At 33.8% G+C, this 22,777-nt stretch overlaps 1 protein-coding gene across 1 annotated transcript in view; it reads left to right on the top strand.

The window, feature by feature from the left end:
* EYS (eyes shut homolog (Drosophila)) overlaps positions 1–22,777 on the top strand; it is a 1,547,934-nt gene that overhangs the window by 480,650 nt on the left and 1,044,507 nt on the right. Inside the window, exon 14 of the mRNA XM_012805052.1 lies at positions 15,771–15,892. Coding sequence (XP_012660506.1) covers positions 15,771–15,892 — 122 coding nt within the window. The remainder of the gene's footprint in view (positions 1–15,770; positions 15,893–22,777) is intronic.

The raw sequence follows: 22,777 nt of genomic DNA, 5'->3' as shown, positions 1-22,777 counted from the left end.
CTGTCCATGGTTAGCCTATGGAATAATCTTATCAGCTGTCCATGGTTAGCCTATGGAATACTCTTATCTGCTGTCCATGGTTAGCCTATGGAATACTCTTATCAGCTTCCATGGTTAGCCTATGGAATACTCTCCTTTATTTTCTGGATACAGGTGTTGCTTTTTCACACAGACTAGAACACAATAGTGACATCACAGCTCATTTTAAACTCAAACTTCTGGGCTCCACTGGTCAATTTTTTTTTATTATTTATAGAGATAGGGTCTCATTCTCTCTCAAGCTATTCTCAAGCAATCATCCCATCTTGGTGTCCCAAATTGCTAGGATTAAAGGCATGAATCACCATGCCAGGACTCTTGATCTGTTTTTTCTCAATGTTATTTTCTAATCTTCTGCCCAGCAGCTGTGTAAGCAAGCAGGATAATTCCAAATTTTTAAGACAGAACAAGTTGAAAGCATACTGACAGCAAAAGACTATGTAATAGTGGTGACAATCACAAAAGATAATTTGTCAAGAATTTATAAGTAAATAGATTTTCAAAATCTAATTATGTTTTAAGCCCTAATATAACATATTAAACTTTTTGTCAAAACAGGCATTGTATTTGTGTGTGTTTTAGCTAACAAAAAGGGGATATATATGTATATAATACAGTGTGCCCCAAAAGTCAACCCCAAAATCACCCTAAAGAGGAAAAAGAGAAATTCTAGATAAATATACCTTTATTTAGAAAATATTTATTACAAAATTTTACAAAGAGGTGGCCAACAAACGGGGAATATTTTGTAAATATTCTTTAAAATTTTATAAAGAGGTGGTTAACAGGTAGAGAATATTTTATGAATATTCTGTAAAATTTTATAATGAATATTTGGTAAAAGTCCATTTAGCTACAATGTTCCATTTTCTCTCTATATAGTGATGTTAGGGATGACATTTAGGACACTCTAAATTTAGGACACAATCTAAAAGAAACTTTTCTGTTAGAAAAATTTATTTGCTATAAATTATTATTTGTCAACAGAAAAGAGGCCAAACTCAGTAAAATAATTTAAAGAGGTTTATTCTGAGATAAGTTTGAGGACCTTGGCCCAGAGCTACACCCAAGAAAACTTGAGCAAGTAGATTCTCTAAGGTTGGGTTATAGTTTGGTTTATAGGTTTCATGGAGACAGAATTACATATAAAGTCATAACTCAATACAATGAAGGTATACATTGGTTTGGCCCGAAAAGGTAGGACATCTCAAAGTAGGGCCTTACAGATTCTAGGTGGGTTTCAAGATTCTTTAATTTGTAATGGATTTAATGAAGCTTTGTCTAAAGGCTTGGAATGTTTTAAGATAAGGAAGTCTGTTAATTAGAGATAAGCCACACACATATACCTAGACTCAATTGGTCTGTTAAGTAAATTGAGGGCCTAAAGATGTTGTATATGGTTTAAGTCTTGGGCTTATTAATGAGTTACCAAGGATATTTCCAGGAAGGAAAGGAGGTATGATGAGGCATGTATGACCTACCTACTCATGGCCAGGAACTCAGCTTTCATGTATTTCTGGGGTCCCCTTGGCCAAAGGAAGTTTGTTCAGTTAGCTGGGGGAGTCTTAAAATTCCGTTTTAGTTCACAATTCAGCGAAAATGATATAAAATAGAGGACTCATGTTACAATCGTCTGACAAAATGAGTAGAAATAGTACTTAAAGATTTGGAAATTGAAACTGAGATCTGTTTGAATACAGCAATCAGTATTTTCCACTTGGTAGGTCTCCATTGCCTCAAATAGTTAGAAATAGGTGTGAGTTGCCCCTTTCCCACTAATTCACTACTAGGTTATCAAAAATTAACCATAGGCCAAAGTATGCTCTTATTCAGACATTTATTACATCAGCAATGTCTTTATTCTTTATCTTTTGGTGGTCGTAGAAATCACTCTCATGAAAGTTTCACAATAGGTAACTCTGACAACATTCCAGCCATTGAATTCAGAGTGGCATCTCTCAGAGTCACACCAATCTCTTAATTAAGGGGAAGGGCACAGGATAATTTAAGTACCAACTTAGAGGGCCAGTCCTACGGAAAACAGCTATAGGAGTCTCTACACTCCAATCACTAAGGAACAAGGATGAATCTAAATGGTATTTTAGGAATGTCTCTAAAATATTTAATACATGAACTTTATTTTTTTATTAATACATGAACTTTAAATAATAATATCATTAATAAATTAATATTTTACTCATGAGAAAGTATCTGGTGTTGGTCAGAGATTAAAGTAGCTTAAGTACTTGAAGCAGCTATATTTGGAATAGGGGCTCTCTATCAGAATACTCACTTATCACACCTAGAGAAAGAATTTCTGTCAAAGAAAAAAAAAATCTATTGTCAGTAGAGTGGCACTCAGAATAATACACACACAAACACACACATTCATATGGATTTTAATCACATGTTTTTAAACTACTTAGAAAACAGCACTTAAATGGTCCTAAGTAGTGTCATAAAGAACCAAGGAGATGTGATAAAAAGAGATCTAAGGCCACACATTTTATTAGCCACATTCAGATAGCTAAAATTAGTGAAATTTGTGTTCTTGCCATAATTTTTATACCACTTAAATAATTTTTAATTAAAATAAATTTTTAAAGTGATAAATTCAGAGTTTGATGCCTTTATTGTATTTTTCCCATACAATTTAGAGTGATAATAAAGAAATTTTAAAATAAAATAAACCTGTACTTTCCAGATTCCCTAATGTACTAGCAGTATTATAGTCATCATATTTGGGGAAACATTATGTGACGGTCTTTAAGCTGGGAAATGAAGCAAGAGAACTAAAGGTTGTAAATCCAGGGTGCTTAAGTGAGAAATATTGATGGGAATAGAATTGCAGGTTGAATTAGTACTGGATTATGAGAGATGAGACTGTAAGAAGTAGTGTCAAAGGACAGACTATTATAACTTGAGGCTTTGGAGATAGAAAATGTCCTAAGAGAATTCTACTAAGTTGTGCTTATATTTTTGGTGATTTCACTAGAGTTCAAGACTAAAAACTCTAGGTTGATGGTTTCACAATGGTGATAGAACAATAAAATAATTATAATGACAGATAAACGATAGTGATTTTTAACTATATAAGTACAAAAAAGACCCTTCAAAAAGATCTCCCTAAAATATACCAATTCTTTGCCTAGTTTTATAAATGAGACAATAGACCAAGTAAATTACCTAATAGTATAAGGGTAGAAAATCCAAAATAGATTGTAACTCCAGGCCATTGATTATTGTAAATGGGAATTAGTAGAATTGAGAGTTGGGAAGAGTTTAAATAAATGATGTAATACAGTGAATAGATACATGAGTGTACATTATAGATTTCCTTTGGTCCCATACCATTGTACTGAAGACAATACATTTTTTAATATTAACATTTTATGTAGGAATTATGCACAAAAATACACACACAGATATGCACATATACATATATATGCACACAAATATACTCTATGTATCAATTGGGAGTATCAGAGGCTAATTGATTATTCCTATTCACTAAAGTCACATGATTACATATAGGACTTTATAGCAAAATTTTGTAGAGAAATTATTAATTTATAGAAACATATACACAACACATTGACCAACAGCAAAATTTTTCTTTAGGGAACATGCTTTTAAAGGGGCACATCCAAATCAATTCGTCAAGAAATTCTAAATGTATGAGGCATGGATTTATTTTGTGACATCTGATTTTGGGGACAGATTCAGATTATAGATATAAATTTAGTCACAATTTATCTTTTCTGAAAGTAAAGAAAAAAAAATTAAAAGGAAAATATTTAAATATTTAAAAATCTATATAGGAAAATAGAAAATTTATATTAGGTTACTTGGGATCTAAATAAGTAAAAACAAATTATTAATGCAATTTAAGAAGGTACAGGGAAAAATCCAAAATCATTTTTGTTTTAAAATTTTAAAACAGTTGCTTAAAATAATACCTTATTTTAGGAGGTGCCTGTGGCTCAAAGGAGTAGGGCGTTGGCCCCATATACCAGAGGTGGCGGGTTTAAACCTGGCCCCGGCCAAAAACTGCCAAAAAACCCCACCTTATTTTGCAGTCAGGGGTGTCTAAACTTTTGGCTTCTACTAGCTGCATTGGGAAAAAAAGAGTTATTCTGGGCTGTGCAGCAAGTGTACAAATGCTAACGAAAGCTAATGAGCAAAAAAGTAAGACCCATGCATAATTTTTGTGATGTTGTTTCTGGAGTTATCTGTTCTTACTGAGTTTGTGGTCTCATGAATGTGAAGAATGAATTCATGGACTAGGCGAACAGAGCAGCCAGCCAAAGCAGAAGTTCATTGATAGGAAATGCTGCCAGGCAGAGGAGGGGTCCCAAGCAGGTTGTAATTGTTGGCTTGAGGTCCTAGGACTTTTCTACTTCCCTCTCATTGGCTATGTCATTTTTGTCTTGTTCCTCAATTGGCTTCCTCTCCCTTGACAGCAGTTTAATCCCAGTTTAATTAGCAACTCCAGTCTCTTACGGCCAGGACCCCAGGCACATCTCACCTCACCCATTTCCTTTGTTGGTACAGCTCATCACCAAGGTTCTTGGCTGTGTCCCAAGATTCCATGTAGTTTTGTTTGTTTGTTTTTTTACAGTTTTTTTCTTGGCTGGGGCTGCGTTGAACCCGCCACCTCTGGCATATGGGGCCAGTGCCCTACTCCTTTGAGCCACAGGCGCCACCCGATTTCGTGTAGTTTTTCGTGTAGCAAATTTACCTTTGCTGTCTTGATTTCTCTTTCCCCTCCTTAACTTCCCTCTTTTTTGCAGGTCCTCTCAGTATCTGCCAGCAGAGATCAGCAAAAAAGCCCTCACATAATCCACATGCAGCCCGCCGACGGCAGCTTGGCCACCCCTGAAAGTAACTAGTGATTCCATATTGCACATAATCACAGATTAGTTTTATTATTCACACTTAAAAAATCCCACTCATTATAATTATTTATAGTAACAGAATAAAAAAGATATCTGAAAAATTATTTATAAACTTTAAATCCCAAGTCAAAAGTTAGCTATTAGAAACCCTGCTTTTTTTCTAACCCCAACAATTACCATTGATTTAATTCAATTAAAAGACATTAATATCTCTTTATATGTTTGGTAAATAATTGTTAATCATTATAACACAATAAGAATAATTTCTATGTGTGTATCTTTAAAGACACATTTGCTGTTGTAAGAGATTGGAAACAAAGACATTTTTAACAGCAGCTCTTCCAAGAAAAACTGTAGGTAGTAAATCACTTATTGTGTTCCCAGTTGAAATTTCAGAGCAGACTTTTTTAAATGAGGGATTAACTAGTCACTGGGAATGTTTTAGGCTGCGATGGGAATATTTGGCACAATAGAGAGATTGTCTCATTAACACCTGGCTCTTCTGTAAACTGTAAATAAAGCAATAAAAAAATCATTTCAGAACTGAATAAGTTAGCAAAAAAATCACCTAGTCCAACTTTATTGATTTTTTTTTTAATTTCAGATTACCATGAAGGTAATCTGAAACACAGATTACTAGATCACACAGACAATTAGATTGCATCATTTGCATTTATTAGGTAGAATCCAAGTGGTGTTTGTGCCCTTACCTAAGAGTTGTGCCATATACCCTTACATTGTGCCTGTTAGGTAAAAGCATACCACCAACTTGATTGATTTAAAATTAATACCTGTTATGACTAATTAGATAAGATGCACAATAGCCTCATGTAATGGGATTCAGAACCAGAATCAAATACTCTTTTAAATCTACAGTGTTTCACCCATGCCACCATTTTCTTTAAGACAATACCATGAGTGGTTTGATTCATGTGGAAAACATTTATGGTATTTGTGGATAGAATCAAAACAGAAGCTTTCATTTCTGATCTCAAGACCATAACAACAATAGAAAGAAATGAAGAAAAAGAAGGAAAAAACACTTTTTTGTTTCTGGTCTCTTTGATCATCCTGGGGAGAGGCAGGAGTTGTGATGAAGTGAGTAACATGACATTCTAAAATGCTAAACACAGATTGGAGGGCTTGTTTTTTTTTGTAAATTAATGACTTTTGATAATAAAAAATTTGCCTTTTTGGATTATTATTCAGGGATGATGGAATACCAGCATGCTGATAATGAGAGGGATATTTGAGGCTGTACCTAACTTTTTCCTAAGCATTGTTTCACAGCTCTACTCTCTGCCTGCCTGCAGCTGTGACTGAATTGTTATGCACAGTTCACTCTTCTTATTCACTTCTGATTTCTACTGCAAAGCAGGTAGTTTATCAGCTCACAAAAACAAAATCGTGATGGTTAACCATAAGAGAAGATAGTCTTCTCATCAAGGAACTATCTCCTACATATATCCAAAGCATTTAATAGTAGGGTAGAGAAAGATGCCTCTTGGCAATTTCTGGGAAGTAATTATATTTACAAAAGGTAAAATATATAGAAACATTGCTATGAGATTTTAGTATGTGATATTTGCTGAAGATTTCTTCATAATCTCTGTGAAAATAAGCTTTATATTCAGATGACATTAAATTTGACATGTTATAGTATATACAATATATGTGATATATATTATACATATACAATCACATATGCTAGATAGATCTGTATAGTTATGGAATACATTTTATATATATCATATGTAATGTATACACATATATATAATTGTATATAAATGCTCTCAGTTTAAACTTAAAGAAAACCATTACTTAATCTTACAGAATTTAAAGATAATAAGTGTAAAATATGAGCCAAATGTTAAACATAAAATAATCAAAATAAGTTAAAAAAAATAGTTGAAAAATTCTTTAGATTACTTCTTACTGCTGGGCAAAGTGGCTCATGCCTGTAATCCTAGCACTCTGGGAAGCCAAGGTGGATGGATTATTTCTGCTCATGAGTTGAGACCAGCGTGAGCAGGAGTGTGACCCCCATCTTTACTAAAAATAGAAAAACTAGCCTGGTGTTATGGTGGGTGTCCGTAGTGCCAGCTACTCAGGACACTGAGGCAAAAACTGAGGATCTCTAAAACCTGAGAGATGAGGTTGTTGTGAGCTATCAGTGAGCTATGATGATGCCATGGAACTCAACCCAGGGTGAGAAGGCAAGACTCTGTCTCAAAAAATAATCTGTCTATCTATGTATTTTTATCTATCTATCTATCTATCTATATATATATATATATGTATTACCTCATATAATTATTTTGTTTTACTTTACCAAGTGATGAAATGAATTATTGTAGGAAATGTTACAAATTTGCAAAACCATCAGCAAAGGTTACATGATTTGTTTGGTACGTGCCTCTATTTCTGCTGTGAAAAAGTCTAGCTTAGTTTCGATTATACTTTTAGAAATGCTTCTTTTCATTGGGGTTTCTATCCTGGAAATTATTTAAAACTTACAGACACTCTAATTTACATCTATCCTAGAGCTCCAAATATCCGGCAATGGCGTCCTTCCATCACAGCAATGACCGATGGTGCTATCAAACCGGTTAATGCTAAGTGTCCTACACAGCGATCTGTAGATCCAGTCAGTGCAGTTTACTTTATTCCATGTATGTGCAGTTCAAGCTGAATGTTTATATCAATACGGGTTGACAGCCGGGCTTGCTTCATTGCCATCTGTATAGTGACTGTAAGGATCGTGACTACTGATCTCTCATGTTGGTATGACATCATTTGGTGTCAACTAGGCTATCTCACCAATGTCTAATATATAGGGAAAACGAACATGGGGCTTTACATAGTTGGAGCATTATTCAGCATATATAATTGACTTAAACACTGACTTAAACACTGTTAAACTTATATTTCAGAATATATATTTTGAAATTTATTAACTTAGCAGATATTTTTAAATGCTTTTCAGCTGCATTTGGCAGTACAGGATGGGAAGGGAGTCAGGAGACTTGAGTTCTAATTCCAGTTTTGTCATCAACTAGTTGCAGTCGCTGGAGCAATTAACCTCCCAGGGTTCAGCTTCCTCATTATAAAAGGAAATAGCTTGGATGGATCAGTGCTTTTCAATCTGTGCTTTGTGACACATGGGGTGGGAGGGATTGGTGGTGTCCTTAGATAGAGTGGCTAAGGCCGTTATATGAGCAAGACTGTAGGCTACCTTCCTCATTTCAGACATGGAAGCTCTACTTGACACTGCTTTGTGTTTGTATGATGGTTTCTTACTGAAAACTTACAGACAAAATTTTGAAACAACTGAATCAAATGATGGAATATTTATGATACCCTTGAACTTTATTGTTCTTCTTTTATTAGACATGGAAATTCTATGGGATTTCCAATGTGTTGACTATGAGAAAAAGACTTGTTATCCTTCTGTGAAGTATTATGGAAAAGGCCTGATTGGCGGGGGAGGGGGTGATTTTTAGTTAATGGTGTGCTCTCATTATCATTTTCATTTGGTTTTCAGACCAAAAAAGTAAGGTTCCCAAACATCTGAACTAGGCAAGTTCTTCAATAAACACATATAATATGTAAGAATACATAAATATAATCTGAGAGACTGTCATAAACACAATGATGTCCTAGGGATAAAGGCTTGGATAATAGCCTCTGGATTCTATCTTTAATTGCCAACTTGAGTCAATACAGAAAGTAATATTCTCAATAAAAGAAATGCGTTTGAGTGGTACACATCAATGGGAGATGAGTTATTTTCTCATGCTCAATTACTCAGTGTAAGCCTCTTTGTACAAACTTTTTCTTTTTCTGAGACAGCACTGTTATTCTGAGCTGGAGTTTGATGATATCATCATAGCTTAGTACAACCTCAAACTCCTGGGCTCAAGCAATCCTCTTGTCTCAGTCTCCCAAATAGCTGTGACTACAAGTGCATGCCACTGTGCCTGGCTAATTTTTCTACTTTTACTAGAGATGAGGTCTCACTGTTACTCAGGCTGGTTTTAAATCCTGACCGCAAAGGAATCTCCCACCTTTGTCTGCCAGTGTGAAGATTACAGGCAGGAGCCACTGAGCCTTATATGAACTTTTTTTTTTCCCAAACCATCATCAAAGGTAGGAGAACTCTTTAAAAAGTATCGCAGATGGTATAGAAAGGTGGGGCATGCCATAAGAGAACTAAATTATAAGTAATGTTAACTCATAAAAAATAGATTGAAAATAGGTTATAAACAAGAGTTAGATTTTATCAGTAGATTGACTAGGATATAGGAAATAAAGCTAGTGGAATCTCAAACTTAATTCTAATTTCTTTATTTAGAGTATTAGGCACTAACATGCTAAATTGCTCTTTTTTTATTTCTAACTAAAAATATAATCATATGAAAACAAAGACAAAGTTTCTTATAGCTTTATATTTCCCTTAGAAACTGTTTTTAACATCCAGTATAATTTGATTTATATACTGATATTATATCCTTCTCTACCATGTGGCTTTTCATATTCTTCATGTGTTTATATTACATTTTCCCAAGTAAAAGAAATTGTGTTTTTCTGTAACAGTTTTGCCTTGAAACTATCACTCATTGTAACATGTATTTTCATTGCTTTATTTCAAAATATGTTCAATCAAACTCAGCATTATAACTTTTTACAGAAATTGCTTTTAAATATTCCATTAACTTTGTGTCAGAATAATACATATTATTTCACTTTAGATTTAAAAGACCAAAGTAAATCATTTTCTCTCACTGAAAGAAACCATATTAACAGAGTTTTGTTTGTTTGTTTTTAAGAATAAAGATTACTGTATTTATGTCTAATCCAAGTATCATTATTCAGAAATCTTTCTGTCTATAGCCAACTCTTTAAGTATAGATTAAAATGAATGCTTAAAATAACATTTAAAGAAAACGGGCAATAAACCAATAGATGGTGGAACCCTTTATTTTAACAAAGATTGAATTCATTGTGAATTTCACTTCATTTGAACCCTTTTTTCACTTCAAAGAACCCTTTGTCCTTCTGTCTAGAATCATACAAGTAATGAAGCATTAAAAGATCACAATTTGAAATTATTATTTTCTTTCTTTCCGTGTGTATCTAAATTCTCAGGACCCGAAGAGTAATTTTCACAAAGCATGCACTGTAGTAAGATAATGTGGTTAAGACTGAATCAAATACAATAATTCAATATGTAAACACTTTTCAAATTGGAACCAATCCAATTGTTCTTCCACTGGGCTTTTTAATCTTCAATTATGGAATGGATTTTGGTTGGTTAGTAAGGAAGAATTATTTAAAGAAATTCTAAAAAAAAATTTTTCCTTGTTAGAAAAGTGACACTGAATATCTAGAAATTATAAGCAAAATACTCCCCATGCCTCTCATGATGTATATTTCAAGCTAGCTCCAACATCCTGTTTTTTAGTTAAATATAAGAGAGCATTTCAGATTCTGATGAAAATTGGGGAACAAAGTAGATAAAGTCTCTACTTTTCTAGAATTTATAATTTACACGTGACAGAAATATACAATAAAATAAGTAAGATATATTTAAACATAGTAAGCACAAAGCAGAAAACACATTAATATATACATGAGTAGTCAATGCACTTTACAAATATCGTGGAAAATAAAAGAGTAATTGTTAGATGGTATCTTGGGGGGAATGATCAAGGCTATGGGTACCTTGATCTTGAACGTAGCATTTGTTTTGATCCAGCGTTAAGTACAGTGTACATTGGTTTCTACACTGAGACAGTTTGGGCAAGAGTTGGTAAAAGGAGGCAAGGGTGGTCCAGGTAGAAGAAAGTCAAAGAAGCAGAAATATATCTAAAATAATCAAGCCATTTTTCTGTCTTAGTACATTTACTTATGTTGGTATATACTTCTATTTCTGCAGAAAAAAAGAACATATGCACATATATATATATAATTTTTAAAAAATATTTACTTTTTTGATTATAGGTGAGACTGGCTGAATTTGTGTTTTTCATTGTACATTGCCAAATTTTGGTGGCCAGGTTTCCCTAGCCTCAAAAAGGAAGTTGAATCGTTTCTCCTATTTTTCTGTTTTCTTCTCCTAAATTACATAAGAAAAAAAAATGAAAGATTTAGGAGTAATTTTCTTTGAGTCTGTGAGCTGGCCGCCATTCTCCCTTCATTGGTGCATTTCTAAATGTCTACTAGCTTAGCATGATTTTCTGTTTCTTCTTAAATCAATTTTCTTAGTTTCAATTTTCTCATGTTTATCTGCTTCATCCAGGTATGTGTTTTATAAGTGGCACATTCCTGCATTGGCTTGCTCTCCCTCCTTCTCCATTTTCCCTAGTCTGATAACCTTTATTAGGCAGCTTAATTATTTGTACAGATAAGTAATATATAGATGAATAATTCTGATTCATTTGTGGTATTTTCTGCCTGTTATCTCTTGACATTTTCCTATCTAGGCTGGTATGCCTAGAGTTAACAGCTGCTACTAATTAGTGATGATTCTTTGTCTCTACAATAAGCATTTTATAATTATTAATATTACTCCATGTGTTGCTTAAAATAAACTTAGGAGGTAGATGTTGCTGGTACTTTACATATGAAGGCACCTGAAGCTTATAGACCTTGAATAGGTGATGTAGAGAAATTACGTAGCTAAGTAGATATGGGAGGGAAAAGTCTAAGATGACCACACAGATTCCTACCTCCTCATACACATGCCCTATAAAATCTGTTACCATTGGTTGTGGGTAAAAATTATAAATATGATGAACTATTGCTTCCATGATTATGTTATACAAATAAAGAGAATTTTCAGATTTAATTAAGGTTCTGAATCAATGCCTCAGTTTTAATCAAACATGTGATTACACTGGACAGGGCCAATTAGATGGGCCTTTGAAGAGACAAGAAACAGCACCAGAGGCTCAGCCCTCGTAGCACAGTGGTTACGGTGCCAGTCACATACACCGAGGGTGACGGGTTTGAACCGGCCTGGGCCAGCTAAACAACCATGCTAACTGCAACAAAAAAATGGCTGGGCGTTGTGGTGGATGCCTGTTGTCCCAGCTACTTGGGAATCTAAGGCAAGAGACTTGCTTGAGCCCAAGAGTTTGAGGTTGCTGTGAGCTAAGACGCCATGGCACCCTACTGAGGGCAATAGGGTGTCTCAAAAAAAAAAAAAAAAAAAGTGAAACAGCAGCACTGACTCTCCTGGTGATGTTGAAAACCAAACCACCAGGTCTAAAGAGAAGCAGGCCATGAGTTAAAGGCATGAGAATAGCTCCTGAATACCTACAGTAGTTCCTGCCCAATAGCAAACAAGAAAAAGAGACCTGAGTCCAGAGCCAGAACAGAATTAATTCTGCTACAATCACTGAACTTGGACCCGGATGAGATCTCAGCCCAGGCTTGATTTTAGTCTGGTGAGATCCAGAGCAGAGGATTTAGGTAACTCCCATTTGCACACTGAGCCACTCAAACTATCAGATAGTAAATTTATGTCGTTTTTAAGCCACTAAATTCGTGGTGATGTATTATGCAGCAGTAGAAAACTACTACTGTAGTCATATCTAGCAATTTAATAAAAGGATGGTGTTCAATCTTAATCTCAGTAACTTCAAATTTCATGTTTATAACTATGCCATTCTTCTTACTTTAGTATGTTTGATACTGAGAGAGATCTAAAATATCTGGCTGTTGACCTGAAAATCTAAACCACTGCCTAGTTCATCTGATTATAGCCCCCACCTTTGATGGCTTTGTCTTTGTCTCCCTGGCTCTTTGGTTCAGTATGCCAGACTTGCATCGCTTTTTATGACTTTCTGTTTTCTCTGTTTCCTGCCTGTTTTCAGACTATGAAAAGTGTGTGATATAAATGTGGTGCAAAGAATAATGTCTGCTTTGTAGTAAGAGTTTACAATGATGAGGATCCAATTTCATAAATCATACAAACCCTTACTCATTTTGGTAAACACATTTTATTTATTTATTCATTTAATTTTGAGACAGAAACTCATTTCGTCGCCCTTGGAAGAATGCCATGGTGTCATAGCTCTCAGCAACCTCAAACTCTGGGACTCAAATGATCCTCTTGCCTCAGCCTCCTCAGTAACTGGGACTACAGTCACCTCCCACAGTGCTGGGCTATTTTTTAGAGCTGAAGGGGTCTCAGCTTTGCTCAGGCAGATCTTAAACTCCTGACCTCAGGCAATCCATCTGCCTCGACCTCCCAGAGTGCTAGGATTACAGGTGTGAGCCACTGTACCTGGCTGGTAATCACATTTTAAAAACACTTTTTCTCCTTCACTAAAAATGGCTCAAAATATTATCATTTCATTTGTAGTTAATGCCAAAGTAGTGGATTTATAAAAGACAGTATTTTACCTTTAAATATTATTTACAATTACTGGTATTGTTGCATGGGAAATTCCTTTGCAGTAGGAATGTGTAAATTCAGAAAAATGTATCCAAATCAAGTAAGAAATTGGTGAATAGAAAAACTTAATAGTCATTTGTGTTCTCTAACATTTACTTTTTACTGGTCAGAAATTTTTGAAAATTCTGTTTCCTTCCTTTGTTTGTTTACCTTTTACACAGATTTCATCTTATCCGATCACTTCCACGGTACCTGACACTTTAATGATAATTACACCCTTAAATTGATGATAATTTTCTACTAATTATTAAATCAACAAGAATACCAATGTATTAGCATTTAAGGAATATATAGATTTAATGGGAAGAAAATTTAATTGACCTTTTGACTCACTAAATTTGTTTCAAAGTACCATCAGGACGTCAAAATTAAAGTGAACATTTGTCTTTACAGAAATAATTCATAAATCTTAGAAAGTTCAATTTTGGAATGTAACAAAAGGGGTGTGTCCCAAAGACTTTATGCCTATGCCATTTACCCCCCTGTGTTGATTTCCACTGCTGAGCAGGGAATGTTCCTCCATTCATCACAGCCGATGATGTCTGGCCCATTGTATAATAGAATTGTTTCCATCTCACACAGCACATTCGTAAGACAAAATTTAATCATTATATTAGACTTTTACATAAGCCCCCATCTGATGCACATGAAAAAGAGAAAAAAAGTCAAAAACATTAAATGAAAACTGCAAATGTTACTCATGGAGGAAGTTAGAAATGTAGGAAGTGCAGTACGTGAGAAAATGGCTCCTAAAATCCAGCACACCTAGAGCACTATTAGTGAATATTCTGAGTGGAGAATTAGCCCATGTGTCAGGAATAAAGCCAACATAGACAACAGGGTGATTCTCACTCCTGTGCTTTCCAGCTGCTTAAAATGCAGAGAAAACCAATTGGCCCTGCTAAGCCAAAGCAGGACACTGAGGGGACGTCTCACACATTTGAGTTATTGTAACTCAAGTGCACAAGGGGCATGCATTTACTTAGGGTTATTATGTTGTTTCACTGTAATGTTTGAAACAAATTTGCTGCTCACGTCTAACGGAGCAATGGAATTCTTTTGGAATCTGTTCTGGGTACTGACTTCATCCTGTACTTGATTGATCCTATCGTATTTATTCTTTGTGTGTGTGTTTAAGGAACATAGATTAAGCATCTACTGGGTGCCAGGCCTATTTTAGATGCTGGGATCTATTAAACTGAGACACATTCTGTAATCTCAGGGAGCTTCCGCACCTCATGTATGTGTTTATAGTTTTATGACATCATCTTAACTCTATTTCCAAATGGAGAAGCTGGGTTCCATCACCTGTCACAGTTCTGTCCAATAGAAATACAATGAGAGCCATGTCTGTGATTTAAATTTTCTAGCAGACACATTAAAAAAATAAGAAGCAATTAAAAAGAAGAGATAAAATTAATTTTAATAATATGTTTTGTTTAGCTCTTATACCCTTTTCAACATGTATAAGTGTTAATGATGTAATCCTAGGTAATAAAAATGTGTAGTTAGATGCTTGGTATTCCATTTTTCCATACTAAATCTCCAAAATTTAATGTGTATTTTATATTTATGTTCCTCTCAATTGATATTAGCCACATTTCACTGCCCTGTAGTCACATGTGGCTACCAAATTGATAAGTGAAAATTCAGATAATTGTCAACGATGATTTTAGTATTTTTCATAATGCTGCATCTAGATTTTCTAAAAATATCAAATTCTAATTTTTAATAAGGTATTTATTGTTCAAAAATATTTCTTACATAGAAACTATTACCCCGTAGTGACTTAAGGTGTTTTATTGGTTTGCCCAAAACTGGGAAAGCAAAATTTTACTTGTAGTATTTGGATGCTATTGTCATAGACCCATTTGAACCTTTAGAAAAGCATCATGGAAACATCACTTGGCCAAAATGCTGAACTTTATATATGTTAATTATTTATCAGTAACAACATAAAACTGTTAGAAATTCGGTTTTGTTTTAGTTATATTTTTATCTGGTCAGGTGGTTACTCAGTTGCTTGTTCTGTAGTTACCGCATTTGCTAACTATCATATTGCTAATACACATTTTTCTTTTAAGATGTTCAACAAGAATGATATTTTTATATTGTGAGCATAGTACATATAATTTTAATATCTCATATAGATTTTATTAAATACTGCAAAATTTTATTGAATTAGGTACTGAACAATACTGTTCACAAAGTTCTTAAATGGGAAACAATTCACATGGAAGGAGCAGGGACAGTGTATAAAACTAAAAATAGTCTAAGTTAGAGATGAAAATAACTAGATGTGATATCTGGCTTAGAAGCTTAATTTTAAGAGATAGTGTAAAAGCTGTATAATTTTCATTGTCCCTTAGAGCTACCAGTGCGTGTGCTTGTCTGGATGGGAAGGAGATTTTTGTGAACAAGAATCCGATGAGTGCAAAGTGAATCCTTGCAAGAACAATTCCACCTGCACTGACCTTTATGGAAGCTATCAGTAAGTAATATAGTGTTAGTTTTCTTTATAAAATTACTTCGAGTGCTCAGTGTCCTTGGGTTGCATACAGGTATTATTTTTACTTCATTTTTATTATTTACTTTAATTAAAATTACTGTCCAGAAGTGAAGAGCCGTTGACTGACAAGTTATTTGTCAGTTACGTAGCATTCCAATCATTTGAGATTTGTAAATAGGGAAGTCAAGTTGTCAGGAAAGAAATAAACAAATGTTAACTTAGAAATACAATTGTCAGACGTGGTGCATGTTACAAATCCATTCACTTCCTCCGAAGCATGCTGTCTCCATGCCCAGCGAGAAGTGCCACAGAGGAGGACAGAGTCCCTCAAATTAAAACTTCCAGTCAAATACCCAGAAATAATTACGAGTTTGGTTTATTTTAGTAAAATTATTGTAAATTTTATAATATAAATTATCTACATATTCCCTATTTCAATTTGATTTATTTGTTCTTAGACAAGAAGTCTGAAAAAACTGTAAATAAAATCTCTAAGTACCTATTGCTATACCAAACGCTTAACCAAATTCCTATGTACATGTATATTGGTAAATAACTTTTATTCCTTTACTTGTTTGATATGCATTGAGTCTCTCACATAGATGCAAAACTACGTATCTTGTAACCAAATTCTTTTATGGTAAAAAGGAACAGACTTGTTAAATTCGAATGCACTCAGACGATTGTTTTCTGAGGATAAATTAAAATGATTTTAGGATGTCCTCCAAAATAATTTATACAGTTTCTTTGCCTTGTGGTTATAGATGACAGTCCTGATTTACCTCAAGCATGTAAGAATTTTCACAAATATTTTTCATTTCTGGGGACTAAAGTGGGATATAAGACTCAGACTAGTCAACAGTAGACAGTTTACATCAGTAAAAGAGAATTTCAACATAGCTGGCAACGGTAGGATCAATACCTAGATGGCAGGAAGAAAAAAACTAAATTTTGGTAGTATAGAAAACTTATAATGCCGCCAATGAATAATACTTTAAAATATACAACAAAATAGAAACTGAGCTGTGTTGTGATATAATCAATTATTAAAGTTGATATATCATCACAAATGGATAGTAACAACCTCTCCATCTGTGTAGTGAAATAAATAATCAACTTTTGATAGGGTAAAAACAAAAAATTCAGTTATCTATATTTATTTAAGATATATTTATATATCTTAAATATCTATATTTATTTAAGATATATTTATTTAAGTTATCTATATTTATTAACTACAACCTAAAATATATACTATCACTTTTCCAATATTTTCTTCATTGAGACTCTGCTAAATAACTTGTTAACATGTAGATTTTTGTGTGTATGGAAGCATCGAGGCCACGAAACCCCATTAGGAACAGACCTGAGATTGAACAGATTCAATTTCCAACTCATTGCAACAGGGAGAAAACACCCTATATCAATCCGTGAGCCATCTCCGGAAAAAGGTCCTAAAAAGGACACATAAGGGTCAGCCTGCAACACGTTATTTTTGTGATGGGTTTAAGAAAGTAGGGCTTTGATCTAGATAGAATGCTGTCAGAAAATGGGCAAAATTCTATGACTACGTTCTTAATAAATATTATATAGAAGGATAAAAGACAAGAGAGCCAAATAATTGTTTTTTTAAGAGGCAGCAATCAACACATACCAGTCATGCCAAGGGAATGTTTTTTATTCTCTCGGTTTGGGTGATGTTCATATTTTTGTCTCTGTCCAGGTACGATTATCGGATAGTATAGTATTTGTCACGATCTGTCAGGGTCATAGAGTAGCCTTGTGTGATATTGAAGTTCTGGAAGTTTGTTTTGTTGACATGTTCAACAGTTTAAGAACTTGTGGTCAGGCAAGTGTACCATGTGGTATCTGGCCAGCTCCTACATAACCTGGCTCTCAGGAGCTGCTTTCCTCCTGTCAAAAATACTATCTCTACATATGTGTGAAATATACATCATTTTATGTGTGTTTCTTACTTATGGTTGTCCACCTATCTGTCCAAAATATATTTTTTTATGTATTAAATTTTAAAAAGGCTCAAATATTTATCATCTAATACAGTATTACTTTCATTTAAATAATACATATTTCTTTTGACGCAGAGGTTATAAAGATTGAAAACAACATAAGCAACAAAGTCTATAAGGCTTAATTAAAAATACTTTATTTGAATATTCATGAGACATAATCAGTCTTTCCAGATTACCCTGACATAACTAATTGTGAGCTCCTAATGACTTAAATTTATAAATGTGTCAAAAGACTTTGTCACCTTAATTAACACAAACTCTCTTAGTCATTTCATCATTCCTGAGATTTTTTGATAGATTACTGACTACTGATTATTTTCAAGATATTAAGTTTGTAATGGGGGGAACAATAAAATTAGAAGTTCTGCTAAAATAGGCCTTCTGAATATATTTCTAGTTTGTGCTTTTATACCTAGTCTATTAATATGAATATTATGTACACTTTGGCTTTATTAGATTATACACAGAAAGAGCATTCACTATGCTATTAAGTGAGATAAGCATTATTTCCCTATTCTTATAAAAATATAAGTCATTATCTAGAAATGCCCTTACCAGTTTTTTTATAAATATCACGAGACATGATTCATGTACAACTCAGAACAGTGTTACTCCCCACAAGGACCCTCAGTGAGTCCCTAAAATTACAGATATTACTAAACCCCATATAGGATTATGTAAACCCTTCAATGTACCATGGGGTTGTGTCCTGATAAACCCATCATAAGTTGAATAAAAAGAAAGGTGCATTTGTGTGTATTTAATACACTTAGTGAGCATCATAGCTTAACCTAGTCTACTTTAAATGTGATCAAAATATATACATTAGCCCCATAGTTGGGCAAGATAATCAAATACAAAGCCTATTGTATAATTGTTAAATATCTCATGTAATGTATCAAATACTGTACTGAAAGTAAGAAGCAGAATGGTTGTGTGGATACTCGAAATACAGATTCTACTAAATGAGAATCACTTTTACACCATTGTAAGGTTGAAAATTTGTCACAAACCATTGTAATTTGGGAAAGCTCTTTCCCCATTTTCCTCTCCCCCTTGAAACCACTAATCTACTTTGTCTTTGATACGTGCCAATTGTGGACATTTCATATAAATATTATAGAATCACTCAATACGTGTTCTTTTAAAACTGGTTTATTTCACATAGGATAAATTTTTCAAGATTTACATTGTGGCACCTCTGAATACTTCATTCCTTTTTACAGCAAAATAACATTATATTATACGGTTATAGGAAATTTGTTTATTCTTCAGTTGATAAATGTGTTAGTTAGTTCTACTTTTTGACTTTTAGGAATAATGCTGCTATAAGCATAAGTTTGCAAGTATATAGATGGGCATATATTTTTAATGCTTCAGATATAGAAGTGGAATTGCTGGGTAATACAGTAACTCTGTACTTAATTTTGAGAGGAACTTCGAGACTCTTTTCCAAAGTTAATGTACTATTTTACAAACCACCAACAATGTGTGAGGGTGCCAGTTTCTCTACATCTTCCAGTATTTATTGATCTCTGACTTTTAACTCTTCTAGTGGGTATGAAATGATTATCTTCATGTTCATTTGACCGTCATGTCCCTGAGGACTAAGGATATAGCTCATCTTAACATATGCTTTCTGGCTATGTGTATATCTTTTTTGGAAAATGTCTCTTTAAATCCTTTCCCCATTGAGAATTGGGTTATTTATCACTTTGATTTTGAGTTGTAAGAATTTTTATATATTATGTATACAAGTCCTTCATCATATATAATTTTCAAATTTTTTTTCCATTTTATGGGTTGTTTTTTTCATGATGGTATCCTTTGAAGCACAAATGATTTTGGTTTTGATGAAGACCAATTTTGATCAATTGTTTTCTTTTTCTACTTCGCTTTCAGTGACATAGCTAAGAAACTTCACTAATTGAAGATTTCAATGACTTATTCTTATATTTTCTTGTAGAAATTTCATAGTTTTAGCTTTCTTATTTAGGGGTACTACATTTTGAGTTTGTTAATTTTTTACATATTGTATGAGAGAAGGGTTTAACTTCATTATTCTGCAATTATCTCAAGACCATTTCTTGGAAAAGTAATTCTTTCCACATTAAATTATGTTGGTACCCTTATTGAAAATCAACCAAACACAAAAGAGGGTTTATGTCTGGAATTGCTACTCTGTTCCATTGGTGCATGTTTATTTTTTTTTCAGTACCACATTCTCCTAATGTAGCTTTTAGTAAGTTTAAAATCAGTAAATACGCATCCAACATTTTTGTCTTTCTACAATAGTTTTGGCTATGTTGGGATCTTTGCATTTTCATGTAAATTTTAGTATCAGCTTGTTAATTTCTAAAAAAAAAATTGGCAACTAGTATTTTGATAGGAATTGCAATGAATGTGGAGATTGATGTGGAGAGTATTGCCGTATTATCAGTAATAAGTTTTCCAGTACTCACGGGTGGAATGTCCTACCATTTAATTATTATTTCTTTATTTTTTAGTCATATTTTGTAGTTTCCAGCATACATTTTCCTTCTTTTAAAATGTATTTTTAAGAATTTGATTTGTTGGCTCTGCACCTGTGGCTCAAGTGGCTAAGGCACCAGCCACATACACCTAAGGTGGTGGGTTCGAATCCCCAGCCCAAGCCCACCAAACAAGAATGATGGCTGCAACCAAAAAAATAGCTGGGCTTTGTGGCTGGCGCCTGTAGTCCCAGCTACTTGGGAGGCTGAGGCAGGAGACTCGCTTGAGCCCAGGAGTTGGAGGTTGCTGTGAGCTGTGATGCCATGGCACTCTACCCAGGGGGGTAACTTAAGGCTCTGTCTCAAAAAAAAAAAAAAAAAAAAAAAAGAAAGAATTTGATTTGTTTTGATGTTGTTATGAAGTAAATTGCTCTTTCAATGTCATTTTCAAGTTGTTCTTTGGTAGTGTATGGAAGGATCTCTGACTTTTGAATATGGACCACGTATTTTGTCACCTTGGTGAATTAGTTATAATAATTCTGTATAGATTGCTTAAGATAGTCTGGATCTAATAAGAGAGGTAGTTTCCTTTTCAGTCTTGCTGGGTTTGGTTCTATTTCTTGCCTGATTTCTCTAACAACTTCCTGTACAATGTTGAATAGAAGTGACATGAGTCAATATTCTTATCTTGCTTTGAACTTGAGAGAATCACATAGTTTTCACCAATGAGTATGAGGTTAGCTATGAATTTCCCCCACCTCCACCGGGGCTGGGTTTTAACCCACCACCTCTGGCATATGGGGCTGGCGCCCTACCCTTTTGAGCCACAGGTGCCACCCATAGCTATGAATTTTTAATTGGTGCAGTTTACCAGATTCTGAAAGTTCCCTTGTATTTCTACTCTGACAGGTTTTTTTTCCTGCTTTTTCTATAAAAATATTCTAGATGCTGTCAAATGTTTTCAGTACATCTATTGATATATGTATTTTATTATCTATTCTATTAATATTATGCATTGATTTTCCAATTTTCAACCAACTTTGCTTTTTAAATATACATTCTTATTGCATATGGTGAATAATTCTTTGTGTGTATTGTTGAATTCCATTTGCTAGTATTTGGTAGAGGAATTTCAAGGCTTTCTTCATAAGGGATATTGGTCTATAGTGTTTTTTGTGTGTGTGATGTCTTTAACTTATTTTGGTATCAGGGTAGACGTGGCTGCAGAGAATGTGTTGAAAATTGTCCCCTCCTTTTTTGGAGGAGTTGTAAAAGTTTTGTATTAATTATTCTTTTAATATTTGGCAGAATTCACTAGTAATGTCATCTATTATGGTCTCATTTTATGGAAAGTTTTTTGATTATTAAACCAATTTCTTGTTATAAGTATATTGAAATTTTTTAACTTACAATGAATTTGTCTATTTCATTTAGGTTATATAATTGTTTGGCATGGAATGTTCTTAGTATTCCTTGGAATCCTTTTTATTTTGGTAAAGATGTGGTATTTTATTCCCTTTTATTTCTGATTCTAATATATATATATATGTGTGTGTGTGTTTAAATATATATATATATATATTTTTTTTTTTTTTTTTGAGACAGAGTCTTACTTTGTTGTCCCAACTAGAGTGGCATGGCATCATAGCTCATAGCAACCTCAAATTCCTGGGCACAAGAGGTCATCTTACCTCAACCTCTTGAGTAGCTGGGACTGTGGGTGCCTACCAAAACACCTGGCTAGTTTTTCCCATTTTTAGTAGAGACCGAGTGTTGCACTTGCCCAGGCTGCTCTCAAACTCCTGACCTCAAGGGATCCTCCCACCTTGGTTTCCCAGAGTGCTAGGATTATAGGCATTAGCCAACATACCCAGCTTGATTCTAATAATTTAAACCTTCTAATTTTTTATTGATTACTCTAGTTCATAGTTTTTCAGTCTTTTCAAAGAACCAGAATTGAGTTTTGTTTTTCTATTACTTTTTCATTTTTTATTTCATTAACTCAATGCTTGAATTTTTATTATATCCTTCTTTCTTGAACTGAATTTAATTTTTAACTGTAAAATGTATCTCTTATAGATTAGCATATTCTTGAACAATTTTTTAAATCCATCTGCCATTCTCTGCCTTTTGATTGGAGTGTTTTTAATAATACATGAAGACTTTGCTCCACTATTGCTCTCTTCCCTCCTCCTTTTTTATATTACTATTATGATACAAATTGCATATTTATAGCAATACACCATGAGCCCATCAACAAAATTTTAAAATTGTCTGTTTATGTTCTGTCTTATAATCATATAGAAAAAGAGCTATGAACACATATTTATACTCACATTTATATTTCCTTCTATAGTCACCATTAT

Source organism: Otolemur garnettii, unplaced genomic scaffold, assembly GCF_000181295.1.
Source record: "Otolemur garnettii isolate 467f Iridium unplaced genomic scaffold, OtoGar3 scaffold00035, whole genome shotgun sequence".
NCBI lineage: Eukaryota > Metazoa > Chordata > Mammalia > Primates > Galagidae > Otolemur > Otolemur garnettii.
This window is presented reverse-complemented; position numbering and strand designations above follow the sequence as displayed.